This window comes from Bombina bombina, chromosome 1 (assembly GCF_027579735.1).
Source record: "Bombina bombina isolate aBomBom1 chromosome 1, aBomBom1.pri, whole genome shotgun sequence".
NCBI classification, from domain to species: Eukaryota; Metazoa; Chordata; class Amphibia; order Anura; family Bombinatoridae; genus Bombina; species Bombina bombina.
The window spans coordinates 109905387-109923813 of record NC_069499.1 but is presented as its reverse complement, the minus strand read 5'-3'; the positions used below and the strand labels follow the sequence as shown (position 1 = coordinate 109923813).

Below are 18427 nucleotides of genomic sequence, written 5' to 3'. Positions count from 1 at the left end.
TGGGCCGGCATCTAAACTTACATTCTTGCATTTCAAATAAAGATACCAAGAGAATAAAGAAAATTTGATAATAGGAGTAAATTAGAAAGTTGCTTAAAATTGCATGCTCTATCTGAATCACGAAAGAAAAAATTTGGATTGAGTGTCCCTTTAATGTTGTAACTATTTTGCTGAAGACATATACATGTTTCTGAGCCTGTCTCTGTATGCTCTCATGTAAAGAAGGCAAACATCAACAAAGGATACCAAAAAAAGGTATAAATGCTAATAAAAGTAAAATGTTTTTTTTTTTTTTTTTAAATTATAATATCTATCTGAATAATGAAACCATAATTTTAAATTCCATGTCCCTTTAAGTGTGGTAAGGTGTATCTATACTTTTAGGCACAATTTCTAAATTTTGTAATTGTACAGTAAATACCTTTTTGTAATGTTTTTAACATTTTGGGAGGAGAGCAAAAATATTAGCGTTGTGCGTTGAACACAACTATTAGCGATTTTATTTTTGTGGACATATAGCAACATGAAAGTAATATTTTAGCCTTCAAGCATTAGTCTAGGGTGCTCTAACATCTGGATGTCATAAAGTGCAGGTGTGCTGAACCCCTCACTTGTAAGGCCAGATTGTGCTCCATTCTTTGCGCAAGGATTTGCTAAGGATAATGCACCCTACAATATAAGTTGTGCATCACTTGTAATCTAGCCCTTTGTTTCTATATTATAGTTTCTATTTCATTGTCCCACTAAAATTGTGTTTTAAAACTAAAACCTTCAAATGATATAAAAGAAAATATTTAGATTCAGGTGCTTACCTGACTACTCCCTGCCTTCATGTAAGCAGGAAAGGGGAGGATGATAGCAATTAGTAAAATAACAGCAAATATTTCTAACTTCTTCTAAAGTACTATGACATCATTTGAAGAGATAGTTAATAGCCAGTTTTCACAAACTATTAACTATTATATTAAGTATGTTACTATATATTAAAGAAAAATAAACATTTCAGAAATAATATACAGTATATATAAAAAAAATATTTTAGAAATAATAACAAGCACTATGTACAGCGTGGCCACTATCTCCCTTGCTAAAAATCACATAAATAAAAAATGATACACTACAGTACTTATTTAATGAACATGTGTTTTTGCCATTTAGTTTACTACATTGATACACACACATATGTATTTATGAAGCCTTTTTAATTTACTCTTCATTGTTTTCATAACTAAACTGGAATTAAATTACAAGTATTAAGCATTAGCAATGTCACAGACTGTGAATAAGCATTGTTTTATCATTTTTTTTTCAGAAGCAGGGCATGCATATGAAAAGCAAATCTTGTGACAATATGTGCTAAAATGAAGATTAAAGTAATTTGAGGGTCCGATTCTCTAAATCTCTCTGCTTAGGCAAGATTCTTTAAAAAGATCCATTAATGCTACGAGGTCCTTTAAGGGACCCATAAAAACAGAATTTATGTTTACCTGATAAATTTCTTTCTCCTACGGTGTGTCCGGTCCACGGCTTCATCCTTACTTGTGGGATATTTTCTTCCCCTACAGGAAATGGCAAAGAGAGCACACAGCAAGAGCTGTCCATATAGTCCCCCCTCTGGCTCCGCCCCCCAGTCATTCGACCGACGGTTAGGAGAAAAAGGAGAAACTATAGGGTGCCATGGTGACTGTAGTGTATGGAATAAAAAAAATTCAAACCTGACTAAAAGCCAGGGCGGGCCGTGGACCGGACACACCGTAGGAGAAAGAAATTTATCAGGTAAACATAAATTCTGTTTTCTCCTACATTGGTGTGTCCGGTCCACGGCTTCATCCTTACTTGTGGGAACCAATACCAAAGCTTAAGGACACGGATGAAGGGAGGGAGCAAGTCAGGTTACCTAAATGGAAGGCACCACGGCTTGCAAAACCTTTCTCCCAAAAACAGCCTCCGAAGAAGCATAAGTATCGAATTTGTAAAATTTGGCAAAAGTATGCAGAGAAGACCAAGTCGCTGCCTTACAGATCTGATCAACAGAAGCCTCATTCTTGAAGGCCCATGTGGAAGCCACAGCTCTAGTAGAGTGAGCTGTAATTCGTTCAGGAGGCTGCCGTCCGGCAGTCTCATAAGCCAATCGGATGATGCTTTTCAGCCAAAAAGAAAGAGAGGTAGCAGTAGCTTTCTGCCCTCTCCTCTTACCAGAATAAACGACAAACAAAGATGATGTTTGTCTGAAATCCTTTGTTGCTTCTAAATAGAATTTTAAAGCACGGACCACATCTAGGTTGTGTAACAAACGTTCCTTCTTTGAAACTGGATTCGGACATAGGGAAGGAACAACTATTTCCTGGTTAATATTCCTGTTGGAAACTACTTTTGGAAGAAAACCAGGTTTGGTACGTAAAACTACCTTATCTGCATGAAATACCAGATAGGGAGAAGTACACTGCAAAGCAGATAATTCAGAAACTCTTCTAGCAGAAGAAATAGCAACTAAAAAACATAATTTATGCTTACCTGATAAATTCCTTTCTCCTGTAGTGTGATCAGTCCACGGGTCATCATTACTTCTGGGATATTGCTCCTCCCCAACAGGAAGTGCAAGAGGATTCACCCAGCAGAGCTGCCATATAGCTCCTCCCCTCTACGTCACCTCCAGTCATTCGACCAAGGACCAACGAGAAAGGAGAAGCCAAAGGGTGTAGTGGTGACTGGAGTATAATTTAAAAAATATTTACCTGCCGTAAAAAACAGGGCGGGCCGTGGACTGATCACACTACAGGAGAAAGGAATTTATCAGGTAAGCATAAATTATGTTTTCTCCTGTTAAGTGTGATCAGTCCACGGGTCATCATTACTTCTGGGATACCAATACCAAAGCAAAAGTACACGGATGACGGGAGGGACAGGCAGGCTCTTTATACAGAAGGAACCACTGCCTGAAGAACCTTTCTCCCAAAAATAGCCTCCGAAGAAGCAAAAGTGTCAAATTTGTAAAATTTGGAAAAAGTATGAAGCGAAGACCAAGTTGCAGCCTTGCAAATCTGTTCAACAGAGGCCTCATTCTTAACGGCCCAAGTGGAAGCCACAGCTCTAGTGGAATGAGCTGTAATTCTTTCAGGAGGCTGCTGTCCAGCAGTCTCATAAGCTAAACGTATTATGCTACGAAGCCAAAAAGAGAGAGAGGTAGCAGAAGCTTTTTGACCTCTCCTCTGACCAGAGTAAACGACAAACAGGGAAGACGTTTGTCGAAAATCTTTAGTTGCCTGTAAATAAAATTTTAGGGCACGAACTACATCCAGATTGTGCAGAAGGCTTCCTTCCTTGAAGAAGGATTTGGACACAAGGATGGAACAACAATCTCTTGATTGATATTCCTGTTAGTGACTACCTTAGGTAAGAACCCAGGTTTAGTACGCAGAACTACCTTATCCGAGTGAAAAATCAAATAAGGAGAATCACAATGTAAGGCTGATAACTCAGAGACTCTTCGAGCCGAGGAAATAGCCATTAAAAATAGAACTTTCCAAGATAACAACTTTATATCAATGGAATGAAGGGGTTCAAACGGAACGCCCTGTAAAACGATAAGAACAAGGTTTAAACTCCATGGCGGAGCAACAGTTTTAAACACAGGCTTAATCCTGGCCAAAGCCTGACAAAAAGCCTGAACGTCTGGAACTTCTGACAGACGTTTGTGCAACAGAATGGACAGAGCTGAGATCTGTCCCTTTAAGGAACTAGCGGATAAACCCTTTTCTAAACCTTCTTGTAGAAAAGACAATATCCTAGGAATCCTAACCTTACTCCAAGAGTAACCTTTGGATTCGCACCAATATAGGTATTTACGCCATATTTTATGGTAAATCTTTCTGGTAACAGGCTTCCTAGCCTGTATTAAGGTATCAATAACTGACTCAGAATAACCACGTTTTGATAAAATCAAGCGTTCAATTTCCAAGCAGTCAGCTTCAGAGAAGTTAGATTTTGATGTTTGAAAGGACCCTGTATCAGAAGGTCCTGTTTCAGAGGTAGAGACCAAGGTGGACAGGATGACATGTCCACCAGATCTGCATACCAAGTCCTGCGTGGCCATGCAGGCGCTATTAGAATCACTGATGCTCTCTCCTGTTTGATTCTGGCAATCAATCGAGGAAGCATCGGGAAGGGTGGAAACACATAAGCCATCCTGAAGGTCCAAGGTGCTGTCAAGGCATCTATCAGGACCGCTCCCGGATCCCTGGATCTGGACCCGTAACGAGGAAGCTTGGCGTTCTGTCGAGACGCCATGAGATCTATCTCTGGTTTGCCCCAATGACGAAGTATTTGGGCAAAGACCTCCGGATGAAGTTCCCACTCCCCCGGATGAAAAGTCTGACGACTTAAAAAATCCGCCTCCCAGTTCTCCACTCCCGGGATGTGGATTGCTGACAGGTGGCAAGAGTGAGACTCTGCCCAGCAAATTATCTTTGATACTTCCATCATTGCTAGGGAGCTTCTTGTCCCTCCCTGATGGTTGATGTAGGCTACAGTCGTGATGTTGTCCGACTGAAACCTGATGAACCCCCGAGTTGTCAACTGGGGCCAAGCCAGAAGGGCATTGAGAACTGCTCTCAATTCCAGAATGTTTATTGGTAGGAGACTCTCCTCCTGATTCCATTGTCCCTGAGCCTTCAGAGAATTCCAGACGGTGCCCCAACCTAGTAGGCTGGCGTCTGTTGTTACAATTGTCCAGTCTGGCCTGCTGAATGGCATCCCCCTGGACAGATGTGGCCGAGAAAGCCACCATAGAAGAGAATTTCTGGTCTCTTGATCCAGATTCAGAGAAGGGGACAAGTCTGAGTAATCCCCATTCCACTGACTTAGCATGCACAATTGCAGCGGTCTGAGGTGTAGGCGTGCAAAGGGTACTATGTCCATTGCCGCTACCATTAAGCCGATTACCTCCATGCATTGAGCCACTGACGGGTGTTGAATGGAATGAAGGACACGGCATGCACTTTGAAGTTTTGTTAACCTGTCTTCTGTCAGGTAAATTTTCATTTCTACAGAATCTATAAGAGTCCCCAGGAAGGGAACTCTTGTGAGTGGAAAGAGAGAACTCTTCTTTTCGTTCACCTTCCATCCATGCGACCTTAGAAATGCCAGTACTAACTCTGTATGAGACTTGGCAGTTTGAAAGCTTGAAGCTTGTATCAGAATGTCGTCTAGGTACGGAGCTACCGAAATTCCTCGCGGTCTTAGTACCGCCAGAAGAGCACCCAGAACCTTTGTGAAGATTCTTGGAGCCGTAGCCAATCCGAATGGAAGAGCTACAAACTGGTAATGCCTGTCTAGAAAGGCAAACCTTAGATACCGGTAATGATCTTTGTGGATCGGTATGTGAAGGTAAGCATCTTTTAAATCCACTGTGGTCATGTACTGACCCTTTTGGATCATGGGTAAAATTGTCCGAATAGTCTCCATTTTGAACGATGGAACTCTTAGGAATTTGTTTAGGATCTTTAAATCCAGGATTGGCCTGAAAGTTCCCTCTTTTTTGGGAACCACAAACAGATTTGAGTAAAACCCTTGTCCCTGTTCCGACCGTGGAACTGGATGGATTACTCCCATTAATAAAAGCTCTTGTACGCAGCGTAGAAACGCCTCTTTCTTTATTTGGTTTGTTGACAACCTTGACAGATGAAATCTCTCTCTTGGGGGAGAGTATTTGAAGTCCAGAAGGTATCCCTGAGATATTATCTCTAGCGCCCAGGGATCCTGGACATCTCTTGCCCAAGCCTGGGCGAAGAGAGAAAGTCTGCCCCCCACTAGATCCGTTCCCGGATCGGGGGCCCTCAATTCATGCTGTTTTAGGGGCAGCAGCAGGTTTCCTGGCCTGCTTGCCCTTGTTCCAGGACTGGTTAGGTCTCCAGCCTTGTCTGTAGCGAGCAACAGATCCTTCTTGTTTTGGAGCAGAGGAAGTTGATGCTGCTCCTGCTTTGAAATTCCGAAAGGAACGAAAATTAGATTGTCTAGCCTTAGGTTTGGCTCTGTCTTGAGGCAGGGCATGGCCTTTACCTCCTGTAATGTCAGCGATAATTTCTTTCAATCCGGGCTCGAATAAGGTCTGCCCTTTGAAAGGTATATTAAGTAGTTTAGACTTAGAAGTAACGTCAGCTGACCAGGATTTTAGCCACAGTGCTCTGCGCGCCTGAATGGCGAATCCGGAATTCTTAGCCGTAAGCTTAGTTAAATGTACTACGGCATCTGAAATAAATGAGTTAGCTAACTTAAGAGCTTTAAGCTTGTGTGTAATCTCATCTAATGGAGCTGATTCAAGTGTCTCTTCCAGAGACTCAAACCAAAATGCTGCTGCAGCCGTGACAGGCGCAATGCATGCAAGAGGTTGCAATATAAAACCTTGTTGAACAAACATTTTCTTAAGGTAACCCTCTAACTTTTTATCCATTGGATCTGAAAAGGCACAGCTATCCTCCACCGGGATAGTGGTACGCTTAGCTAAAGTAGAAACTGCTCCCTCCACCTTAGGGACCGTTTGCCATAAGTCCCGTGTGGTGGTGTCTATTGGAAACATCTTTCAAAATATCGGAGGGGGTGAGAACGGCACACCGGGTCTATCCCACTCCTTAGTAACAATTTCAGTAAGTCTCTTAGGTATAGGAAAAACGTCAGTACTCGACGGTACCGCAAAATATTTATCCAACCTACACATTTTCTCTGGTATTGCAACTGTGTTACAATCATTCAGAGCCGCTAACACCTCCCCTAGTAATACACGGAGGTTTTCCAGCTTAAATTTAAAATTTGAAATATCTGAATCCAATCTGTTTGGATCAGAACCGTCAGCCGCAGAATGAAGCTCTCCGTCCTCATGTTCTGCAAGTTGTGACGCAGTATCTGACATGGCCCTAACATTATCAGCGCACTCTGTTCTCATCCCAGAGTGATCACGCTTACCTCTTAGTTCTGGTAATTTAGCCAAAACTTCAGTCATAACAGTAGCCATATCCTGTAATGTGATTTGTAATGGCCGCCCAGATGTACTCGGCGCCACAATATCACGCACCTCCCGAGCGGGAGATGCAGGTACTGACACGTGAGGCGAGTTAGTCGGCATAACTCTCCCCTCGTTGTTTGGTGAAATGTGTTCAATTTGTACAGATTGACTCTTATTTAAAGTAGCATCAATGCAGTTAGTACATAAATTTCTATTGGGCTCCACTTTGGCATTAGCACATATAGCACAGATGTCTTCCTCTGAATCAGACATGTTTAACACACTAGCAAATAAACTAGCAACTTGGAAATACTTTTCAAGTAATTTATTATAATAAGAAAACGTACTGTGCCTATAAGAAGCACAGAAAGAGTTATGACAGTTGAAAGTTAATAAACTGAAAGGTTATAGCATCAAATCTTTGTAAAAAACACAATTTTAGCAAAGGCTTGTTCCCATTAGCAAAGAATAACTAACCCTGATAGCAGAAAAAAAAGTTACAGAAATAAACGTTTTTTATCACAGTCAACTACAATCTCACAGCTCTGCTGTGAGTGATTACCTCCCTCATAACAAGTTTTGAAGACCCCTGAGTTCTGTAGAGATGAACCGGATCATGCAGGAAGTACAGTGAGCTTCTGACTGAATTTTTTGATGCGTAGCAAAAGCGCCAAAAACGGCCCCTCCCCCTCACACACAACAGTGAGAGAGATCAGTAAACTGTCATAAATTAAATAAAACAACTGCCAAGTGGAAAAAAATAGTGCCCAAAATATTTTATTCACCCAGTACCTCAGAAATGAAACGATTTTACATGCCAGCAAAAAACGTTTAACATAAATTAAGTGTTATTAAAAAGCCTGTTGCTAGTCCCTGCAAATTAGGCTACAGTCTTATGCACACAGTATAATTCCAGTGAAGTGCCATTCCCCAGAATACTGAAGTGTAAAATATACATACATGACAGCCTGATACCAGTTGCTGCTACTGCATTTAAGGCTGAGTTTACATTATATCGGTATGGCAGAATTTTCTCATCAATTCCATTGTCAGAAAATAATAAGCTGCTACATACCTCTTTGCAGATTAATCTGCCCGCTGTCCCCTGATCTGAAGTTTACCTCTCCTCAGATGGCCGAGAAACAGCAATATGATCTTAACTACGCCGGCTAAAATCATAGTAAAAACTCAGGTAGATTCTTCTTCAAATTCTACCAGAGAAGGAATAACACACTCCGGTGCTATTATAAAATAACAAACTTTTGATTGAAGGTATAAAACTAAGTATAATCACCATAGTCCTCTCACACATCCTATCTAGTCGTTGGGTGCAAGAGAATGACTGGGGGTGACGTAGAGGGGAGGAGCTATATGGCAGCTCTGCTGGGTGAATCCTCTTGCACTTCCTGTTGGGGAGGAGCAATATCCCAGAAGTAATGATGACCCGTGGACTGATCACACTTAACAGGAGAAACAGAACTTTCCAAGATAGTAACTTAATATCTATGGAATGCAAAGGTTCAAACGGAACCCCTTGAAGAACTGAAAGAACTAAGTTTAGACTCCATGGAGGAGTCATAGGTCTGTAAACAGGCTTGATTCTGACTAACGCCTGTACAAACGCTTGTACATCTGGCACGGCTGCCAGACGTTTGTGCAACAAGACAGACAGAGCAGATATCTTTCCCTTTAGAGAACTAGCTGACAGACCTTTCTCCAACCCCTCTTGGAGAAAGGAAAGAATCCTAGGGATTTTGATTTTACTCCAAGAAAAACCCTTGGATTCGCACCAACGGATATATTTGTGCCATATCTTATAGTAAATCTTCCTAGTCACAGGCTTTCTGGCTTGAACCAGAGTATCTATAACTGAATCTGAAAACCCACGCTTAGATAGAATCAAGCGTTCAATTTCCAAGCAGTCAGTTGCAGAGAGACTAGATTTGGATGTTCGAATGGACCTTGTAATAGAAGATCCTGTCTCAAAGGTAGCTTCCATGGTGGAGCCGATGACATATTCACCAGGTCTGCATACCAAGTCCTGCGTGGCCACGCAGGAGCTATTAGGATCACCAAGGCCTTCTCCTGTTTGATCCTGGCTACCAGCCTGGGAAGGAGAGGGAACGGTGGAAACACATAAGCTAGATTGAACGACCAAGGCGCCACTAATGCATCCACCAGTGTCGCCCTGGGATCCCTGGATCTGGACCCGTATTGAGGAACTTTAAAGTTCTGACGAGACGCCATCAGATCCATATCTGGAGTGCCCCATAGTTGAGTTAACTGGGCAAAGACCTCTGGGTGGAGTTCCTACTCCCCCGGATGGAAAGTCTGACGACTCAAATAATCCGCCTACCAGTTGTCTACCCCTGGGATGTGGATTGCAGATAGGTGGCAGGAGTGATCCTCCACCCATTTGATGATCTTGGATACCTCTGTCATCGCCAAGGAACTCTTTGTTCCCCCCTGATGATTGATGTACGCTACAGTCGTCATGTTGTCCGACTGAAATCTTATGAATCTGGCCTTCGCTAGGTGAGGCCAGGCCAGGAGAGCATTGAATATCGCTCTCAGTTCCAAAATGTTTATCGGGAGAAGGGACTCTTCCCGAGACCATAGACCCTGAGCTTTCAGAGAATCCCAGACCGCGCCCCAGCCTAAGAGACTGGCGTCGGTCATGACGATGACCCACTCTGGTCTGCGGAAACTCATTCCCTGAGACAGGTGATCCTGAGTCAACCACCAGCGGAGTGAGTCTCTGGTTACCTGGTCTACTTGAATCTGGGGAGACAAGTCTGCATAATCCCCATTCCACTGTTTGAGCATGCACAGTTGCAATGGTCTTAGATGAATTTGAGCAAAAGGAACCACGTCCATTGCTGCAACCATTAGTCCTATTACCTCGAAGCACTGAGCTATGGAAGGCTGAGGAATAGATTGAAGAACTTGACAAGCGTTTAGAAGTTTTAATTTTCTGACCTCTGTCAGAAAAATCTTCATTTCTACAGAATCTATTATTGTTCCCAGAAAGGGAACCCTTGTAGACGGGGACAGGGAACTCTTTTCTACGTTCACCTTCCACCCGTGAGACCTGAGAAAAGCTAATACAAAGTCTGTATGAGCCCTTGATCTGAAAAGGGACGACGCTTGGATTAGGATGTCGTCTAAGTAAGGTGCCACCACAATACCCCTCGGTCTTAGAACCACTAGTAGGGACCCTAGCACCTTTGTGAAAATTCTGGGAGCAGTGGCTAAACCGAACGGAAGAACCACGAACTGGTAATGTTTGTCCAGAAAGGCGAACCTTAGGAACTGATGATGATCTTTGTGGATAGGAATATGTAGGTACGCATCCTTTAAGTCCACGGTAGTCATGTATTGACCCTCCTGGATTGTTGGTAAAATCGTTCGAATGGTTTCCATTTTGAATGATGGAACTCTGAGGAATTTGTTTAGAATCTTTAAATCCAGAATTGGCCCGAAAGTTCCCTCTTTTTTGGGAACTACGAACAGGTTTGAGTAAAACCCCAGACCTTGTTCCGCTGTTGGAACTGGGTGTATCACTCCCATCTTTAATAGGTCTCCTACGCAATGTAAGAATGCTTGTCTCTTTATCTAGAAGATACCCCTGAGAGACTATTTCTAGTGCCCAGTGATCCGGAACATCTCTTGCCCAAGCCTGAGCAAAGAGAGAAAGTCTGCCCCCTACTAGATCCGGTCCCGGATCGGGGGCTACCCCTTCATGCTGTCTTGGTAGCAGCAGCAGGCTTCTTGGCCTGTTTACCCTTGTTCCAGCCTTGCATTGGTTTCCATGCTGGTTTAGGCTGGGAAGCGTTACCCTCTTGTCTAGAGGCTGCAGAGTTAGGAGACATTCCGTTCCTGAAATTGCGAAAGGAATGAAAATTAGATTTGTTCTTAGCCTTGAAAGGCCTATCCTGTGGGAGGGCATGGCCCTTTCCCCCAGTGATGTCTGAAATAATCTCCTTCAATTCTTGCCCAAAAAGGGTCTTACCCCTTGAAAGGAATATTAGGTAGTTTTGTCTTGGACGACACATCCGCCGACCAAGATTTTAGCCAAAGCGCTCTGCGCGCCACTATAGCAAAACCTGAATTTTTCGCCGCTAATTTAGCCAATTGAAAAGCGGCATCTAAAATAAAGGAATTAGCCAACTTTAGTGCGTGAATTCTGTCCATGACTTCCTCATATGGAGTCTCCGTATGGAGCAAATTTTCTAGTTCCTCGAACCAAAAAGACACCGCCGTGGTGACAGGAATAATGCACGAAATTGGTTGGAGAAGGAAACCTTGCTGAACAAATATCTTTTTAAGCAATCCTTCCAATTTTTTATCCATAGGATCTTTGAAAGCACAACTGTCCTCAATGGGAATAGTTGTGCGCTTGGCCAACGTAGAAACTGCCCCCTCAACCTTAGGGACTGTTTGCCATGCGTCCCTTCTGGGGTCGACAATGGGGAACATTTTCTTAAATATAAGAGGTGGGACAAAAGGTATACCTGGCTTCTCCCACTCCTTGGTCACTATGTCCGCCACCCTCTTGGGTATCGGAAAGGCATCAGCGTGCACAGGGACCTCTAGGAATTTGTCCATTTTGCACAATTTCTCTGGAATCACCAAAGAATCACAATCATCAAGAGTAGTTAGCACCTCCTTAAGCAGGGCGCGGAGATGTTCTAACTTAAATTTAAATGCCACGATATCAGGTTCTGCCTGCTGAGAAACTTTTCCTGAATCAGAAATTTCTCCCTCAGACAGACCCTCCCTCACTGCCAATTCAGACTGGTGTGAGGGTATAACAGATAAATTATCGTCAGCGCCCACTTGCTCATCTTCTGTATTTAAAACTGAGCAATCACGCTTTCTGGGAAATGCTGGCAGTTTGGATAAAAGATTTGCTATAGAATTATTTATTACTGCAGTTAATTGCTGCATAGTAACAAGCATTGGCGCGCTAGATGTACTAGGTGTTGCCTGCGCGGGCAAAACTGGTGTTGACACAGAAGGAGAGGATGATGAACTATCCCCACTACCTTCATTTGAAGAATCATCTTGGGCAACCTTATTAAATGTGACAGTACTGTCCTTACTTTGTTTGGACGCCATGGCACAATTTAAACATACATTTAAAGGGGTAACCACCTTGGCCTCCATACACACAGAACATATGCTATCTGAAGGTATAGACATGTTAGACAGACTTTGGCAGGCTATTAATGCAATAAAACCGTTTTTAAACAAAACCGTTACTGTCTCTTTAAATAATAAAAAGAGCACACTTTATTTCTGAATGTTTGAAAAACTATGAAGGAAATATCCGATCTTTACAAAATTTGCACCCTAGTGTCTTAATGCTTTGAAAGTATTGCACACAAAATTTCAAGTCTCTAACCCCTTAGAGATTTTACCAGTTTAAACCCACTACAGTCCCCGCCACAGCCTTTGCTGCAGCTTTTACCTTCCTTGGGGGTTATTCACCACAGAAATAAGCCATCTTGAAATCGTTTTTATGGCCACAGGACCCTCTCACATGAAGCTGCATGCACTGCTTCCAAAAGTAACTGCGCAACTGAGGCGCGAAAATGAGGCCTCCTCCCTCTGCATACCAGAGTGAAGGGGCCTTCCTGACTAGATTAGGTGTCTAAACAACTGCCAGGTGTAATAAAAACGTTCCCAAAGGTGTTTCAAAGTCACAAAACACTCCAAAAGTCATATAAATAATATATAAATCAATCGATTTAGCCCACAATAGTGTCAACCAGTATAGAGCCCATTTATAAGCCTTCATTCTGTTATGAGTCTAAGAAAATGGCTTACCGATCCCATAAGGGAAAATGACAGTCTTCTAGCATTACTATGTCTTGTTAGAAAAGAGACTAGTCATACCTGGAGCAGAAAAGTCTGCAAACTGTTCCCCCCAACTGAAGTTCTCTGGTTTCAACAGTCCTGCGTGGGAACAGCAATGGATTTTAGTTACTGTTGCTAAAATCATACTCCTCTTTTAACAGAACTCTTCATCACTTTTTGTTGTAGAGTAAATAGTACAAACCGGCACTATTTTAAAATAACAAACTCTTGATAGAAGAAATAAAAACTACAACTAACACCACATACTCTTTACCATCCCGTGGAGATGCTACTTGTTCAGAGCAGGCAAAGAGAATGACTGGGGGCGGAGCCAGAGGGGGGACTATATGGACAGCTCTTGCTGTGTGCTCTCTTTGCCATTTCCTGTAGGGGAAGAGAATATCCCACAAGTAAGGATGAAGCCGTGGACCGGACACACCAATGCAGGAGAAAGGCAAATTTTACCTTAATATATGTTTATATGTCTCTAAGGGGTGTATTTATGTATGCTAAGGAGAGACACATATATTACAGTATAGTGCTTATTAAAATAAGCAGCTAAATACATATTGAATGTACAATGTAAAAATCACAATTAAAGTGCTAATTAAAAAATGTATTAATAGTGTGCACTAAAATTTGTATTACAATCATAATTTGTCTATTGTAAAATGAGCCTCACAGTCTTGGCAAGTGGGCTAAACAGAGACGTTCCTTGTATGAGCTTGAAGTTCTCTCACAGGTATCATAATATCATCTAATATATTACACATGCAGGTCTTGTTTTATTCTTGGTGAGTTTGTTTCAAAATATATTAAGTAAAATTATACTAGAGTATTATGCAGAAGATTGTTTTAATACTTTTAGTAAGATTTGTTTGTTAATTCACAAATATATAATATACCATAAAGCATGCAATATCTGAATTCCAGTTCACATCCCAAGATCAACATGTCTCATATTAATGGGACAGTCTACCCAAAAATTTTTTTATTGTTTCAAAAGATAGATAAACCCTTTATTTCCATTTCTGAGTTTTGCATAATCAACACTGTTATATTAATATTTTTTTACCTATGTGATTACCTTGCATCTAGACCTCTGCAGACTGCCCCTTATCTCAGTGTTATTTACAAACTTGCATTTTAGCCAATTAGTGTTGCCTCGTAAATAACTCCAGGGTATGAAGAACAATTTTATCTATATGGCACACATGAAATAGCACTGCCTGGCTGTGAAAAGTGCCCTAATATAAGAGGCAGCCTGCAGAGGCTTAGAAGCAGGGAGAAATATAGATGTTTGAAGGTTTTAAAGGATATTAATATAACAATGTTGGTTGTGCAAAGCTGGGGAATGGTAGTAAAGTCGTTAAAAAAACGAATAAATTAGACTATCCATTTAAGTGGGGCGTTTTTATCTTTGTTCCTTATTACCTCTCATCCAGAGTCAGCTCTTTCTGTTGCAGGTGTGGCTTTATTCCTGACATGGGCCTGATATTTGTGGATAAGGCTTTGATGGTATAATTCATCTCATTTTCTCTAGTGACATCACTATCATACCCTAGAACAATGAAGTATTGCAAGATATATCAATAAACAAACATGTTAATAAACACAAACATTTTCTTGGTTTAATAAAAAATGTACATAAAAATATAGTTCAAATCTAACTTTTAAGCAATAACATTTGCACTGAAATTAAATATGACCATAAAATGTTTATGCTAAATAGGCAGATTTCATCAACATGAACTATTAGATTACCAATGCAACGGCTTAAATAATTGTAATTATTTTATCAATAAGACTAGTATGCATTGAGAGTTAATTACCTCCATCCTCCTCTGAGTCCAGGTCAGATTCTTCACTGTCACATTGCCTGGTCTCCCTGTGACCTTCCATCTCATGTGTCCATAACATGAGAGAGGTATCTAAGCCACCGACAGAGACTAAAAGGCTGTCATCGTGTATCCACCGGAGGTTAGCAACATGTGAACTGTGTGCCACATATCTCTTAAACTTTCCAAATTTGCCCTGGGCATCATACAGCAGAAATTCTGTTTAAATACAGCATTTTAAACTGACTGAAAACACTTTACTAATACTCAAAATATGGTTTGTGTTTGCTAAGCACTGCTTTTTAGGGATGACAAGATGCAGGTTTGAATTAAACTCATTGTTTAAAGGGACGTCAAACACTAAATAAATGCTGGATAAAATGATGCATTAAAGGAAAGGATTAGTCAGAGAATAACAAGTAGATGTATTTTGTAAAGTTTCATTAGCGGTTTAAATATTGACAAAATTAGTGTAAAGTTTAAGGGCGAGATTACATATGCAGGCAAGCGTCAGCACAACTGCTGAATACCGCGCCACCCGTAATTTCACCTTGCACATCGGGGAATCACATATACGGCACCGGCAGTTCATAAAGTGCCGTAAGTCGGATAAACTAGCGATGTCCAGAAATGAGCGTAAATACAAATTTCTGGAGTCACCAGTGACTTACAGCACTTTAGGATCTGCCGGCGCCTAAGAAAAAAAAAATAAAAAGTCAAATCTCCCGTAAAAGTCTAATCCGCCATCAAACCCACATCGCAACTAATAAAAAAAAGTTTTAAACTCTAAACTGACAACCCCCCACAATGCAATATGCCTAATTAAACTATTAACTCCTAATCCGCCATTAACCCACATTGCGATCTACCTAGTAAAAGTATTAACCCCTAATCGGTCATTAACCCACATCGCAACAAACCTTATAAATCTATTAACCCCTAATCTGCCAAACCCACACAAAGAAATAATCCTTATAAAACTATTAACCCCTAAACCGCCAAACCCACACAACGCAATAATCCTAATAAAACTAATAACCCCTAAACCGCCAAACCCACATAACGCAATAGTCCTAATAAAACTATTAACCCCAATCCGCCAAAACCCCACAACGCAAGTACCCTAATTAACCTATTAACCCCTAATCCGCCAACCCCCCACAATGCAAATAACTAATTTAATTACTAAGCCCCTTAACCTAACACCCACTAAATTAACCCCAAATTACATAAAATAATAAAATACTAAATTATAATTAAAAAAAAGTCTAACATTACAGAAAATAATAAACAAAATTATCCAAAATAAAAAAAATTAAACCTAATCCCTATGAAAATAAAAAGCCCCCCCCAAAATAAAAACACCCCCTAATCTAATGCTAAACTACCAATAGCCATTAAAATGGATTTTTGTAGGGCATTGCCTTAAGTTAAAAGGACACTAAACCAAAACATTTTCTTTCATTATTCAAATAAAGCATGCAATTTTAAGCAACTTTCTAATTTACTCCTATTATCAATTTTTCTTTGTTCCCTTGCTATCTTTATTTGAAAAAGAAGGCATCTAAGCTAAAGATCCAGCCAATGCTTGGTTCAGAACAATGGACAGCATTTATCCGCCAATCAGCAGAGACAACCCAGGTTGTGAACCAAAAATGGGCCGGCTTCTAAACTTAGATTCTTGCTTTTCAAATAAAGATAGCAAGAGATTGAAGAAAAATTGATAATAGGAGTACATTATCTGAATCATGAAAGATAAAATGTGGGTTCAGTGTCCCTTTACCCCCTTAAGGACCAAGGACGTGCAAGCTATGTCCTCAAAAAAAATACAGTTAACGACCAAGGACGTACCCTGCATGTACACGGTCTGGAAAGCAGCTGGAAGCGATCCTGTTCGCTTCCAGCTGCTTTCCGGTTATTGCAGTTATGCTTCAATATCGAGGCATCCTGCAATAACACTTTTTAGCCATCCGATGCAGAGAGAGCCACTCTGTGGCACTCTCTGAACCGGGCATCGATGGCCGGTATCGTTGGTGGGTGGGAGCCAGTGTGGGAAGCGGGTGGCGGCCATCGATGTTCCTTGTGATGTGGAGCGGGGCGGGATCATGGGCGGGGATGGCCGGGGGCGCGCGTGCATGGGGAGGCGGGGCAGGCGCCTGCACGGGGAGGGAGCCGGTGGGAACCACTACACTGCAGAAAAATTTGTATTAAAAGTGGGAAAAAGGGGGGCAATCGATTTGGAAAAAAATATCAGTCAGGGGGTGGGGGTTGGTCTGTGGGGGGGGGGGGGAGGCTACACTACAGAAAAAAACAGAAAAAAAAATAAAACACATTTTTTATTTGCAAACTGGGTACTGGCAGACAGCTGCCAGTACCCAAGATGGCCCCCAATAAGGCAGAGGGGTTAGAGAGCTGTTTTGGGGGGGATCAGGGAGGTTGTGGGCTAAGGGGGGATCCTACACAGCAGCATATGTAAATATGCTAAAAAAATAACAAAAAATTCAAAGATAACTTTTATTTTAGTACTGGCAGACTTTCTGCCAGTACTTACGATGGCAGGGACAATTGTGGGGTGGGGGAGGGAAGGGAGAGATCAGGGAGTGTGCTGTGTCAGGTGGGAGGCTGATCTCTACACTAAAGCTAAAATTAACCCTGCAAGCTTCCTACAAACTACCTAATTAACCCCTTCACTGCTAGCCATAATACACATGTGATGCGCAGCAGCATTTAGCGGCCTTCAAATTACCAAAAAGCAACGCCAAAGTCATATATGTCTGCTATTTAGGAACAATGGGGATCCCAGAGAAGCATGTACAACCATTTATGCCATAATTGCATAAATTGTTTGTAAATAATTTCAGTGAGAAACCTAAAGTTTGTGAAAATATTTGTGAAAAAGTGAACAAATTTTTTTATTTGATCGCATTTGGCGGTGAAATGGTGGCATGAAATATACCAAAATGGGCCTAGATCAATACTTTGGGATGTCTTCTAAAAGAATATATACATGTCAATGGATATTCAGGGATTCCTGAAAGATATCAGTGTTCCAATGTAACTAGCCCTAATTTTGAAAAAAAGTGGTTTGGAAATAGCAAAGTGCTACTTGTATTTATGGCCCTATAACTTGCAAAAAAAGCAAAGAACATGTAATCATTGGATATTTCTAAATTCAGGACAAAATTTAGAAACTATTTAGCATGGGTGTTTTTTGGTGTTTGTAGATGTGTAACAGATTTTGGGGGTCAAAGTTAGAAAAAGTGTGTTTTTTCCATTTTTTCCTCATATTTTGTTTTTTTTTTTCTCGAAAATTCTAAGATATGATGAAAATAATGGTATCTTTAGAAAGTCCATTTAATGGCAAGAAAAACGGTATATAATATGTGTGGGTACAGTAAATGAGTAAGAGGAAAATTACAGCTAAACACAAACACAGCAGAAATGCAAAAATAGCCCTGGTCCCAGACGGTCAACAAATTGAAAAGTGGTCTGGTCACTAAGGGGTTAAACAGCTCTTTTGCATTTAAAAAAAATTCTAAGCCCCCCTAACAGTAAAACCCACCACCCACCACACCCCCCAAAATAAATAAACCTAACACTAAAAAAAACCTACACTACCCATTGCCCCTAATGGGGCATTTGTATGGGCTCTTTTACTGCCCTTTAAAGGGAATTCAGCTCTTTGTTTGGAGTATCCATTAAAACCCTAATCTAAAAAAAAATCCTAACT

General features: G+C 41.2%; 1 protein-coding gene across 1 annotated transcript in view; it reads right to left on the bottom strand.

Moving 5' to 3' along the window:
- Positions 1-18427, bottom strand: part of EML5 (EMAP like 5) — a 261422-nt gene that overhangs the window by 37122 nt on the left and 205873 nt on the right. The window contains exons 23-24 of the mRNA XM_053710836.1: positions 14692-14893; positions 14294-14420 (exon numbers count right to left, since the gene is read on the bottom strand). Coding sequence (XP_053566811.1) covers positions 14294-14420; positions 14692-14893 — 329 coding nt within the window. The remainder of the gene's footprint in view (positions 1-14293; positions 14421-14691; positions 14894-18427) is intronic.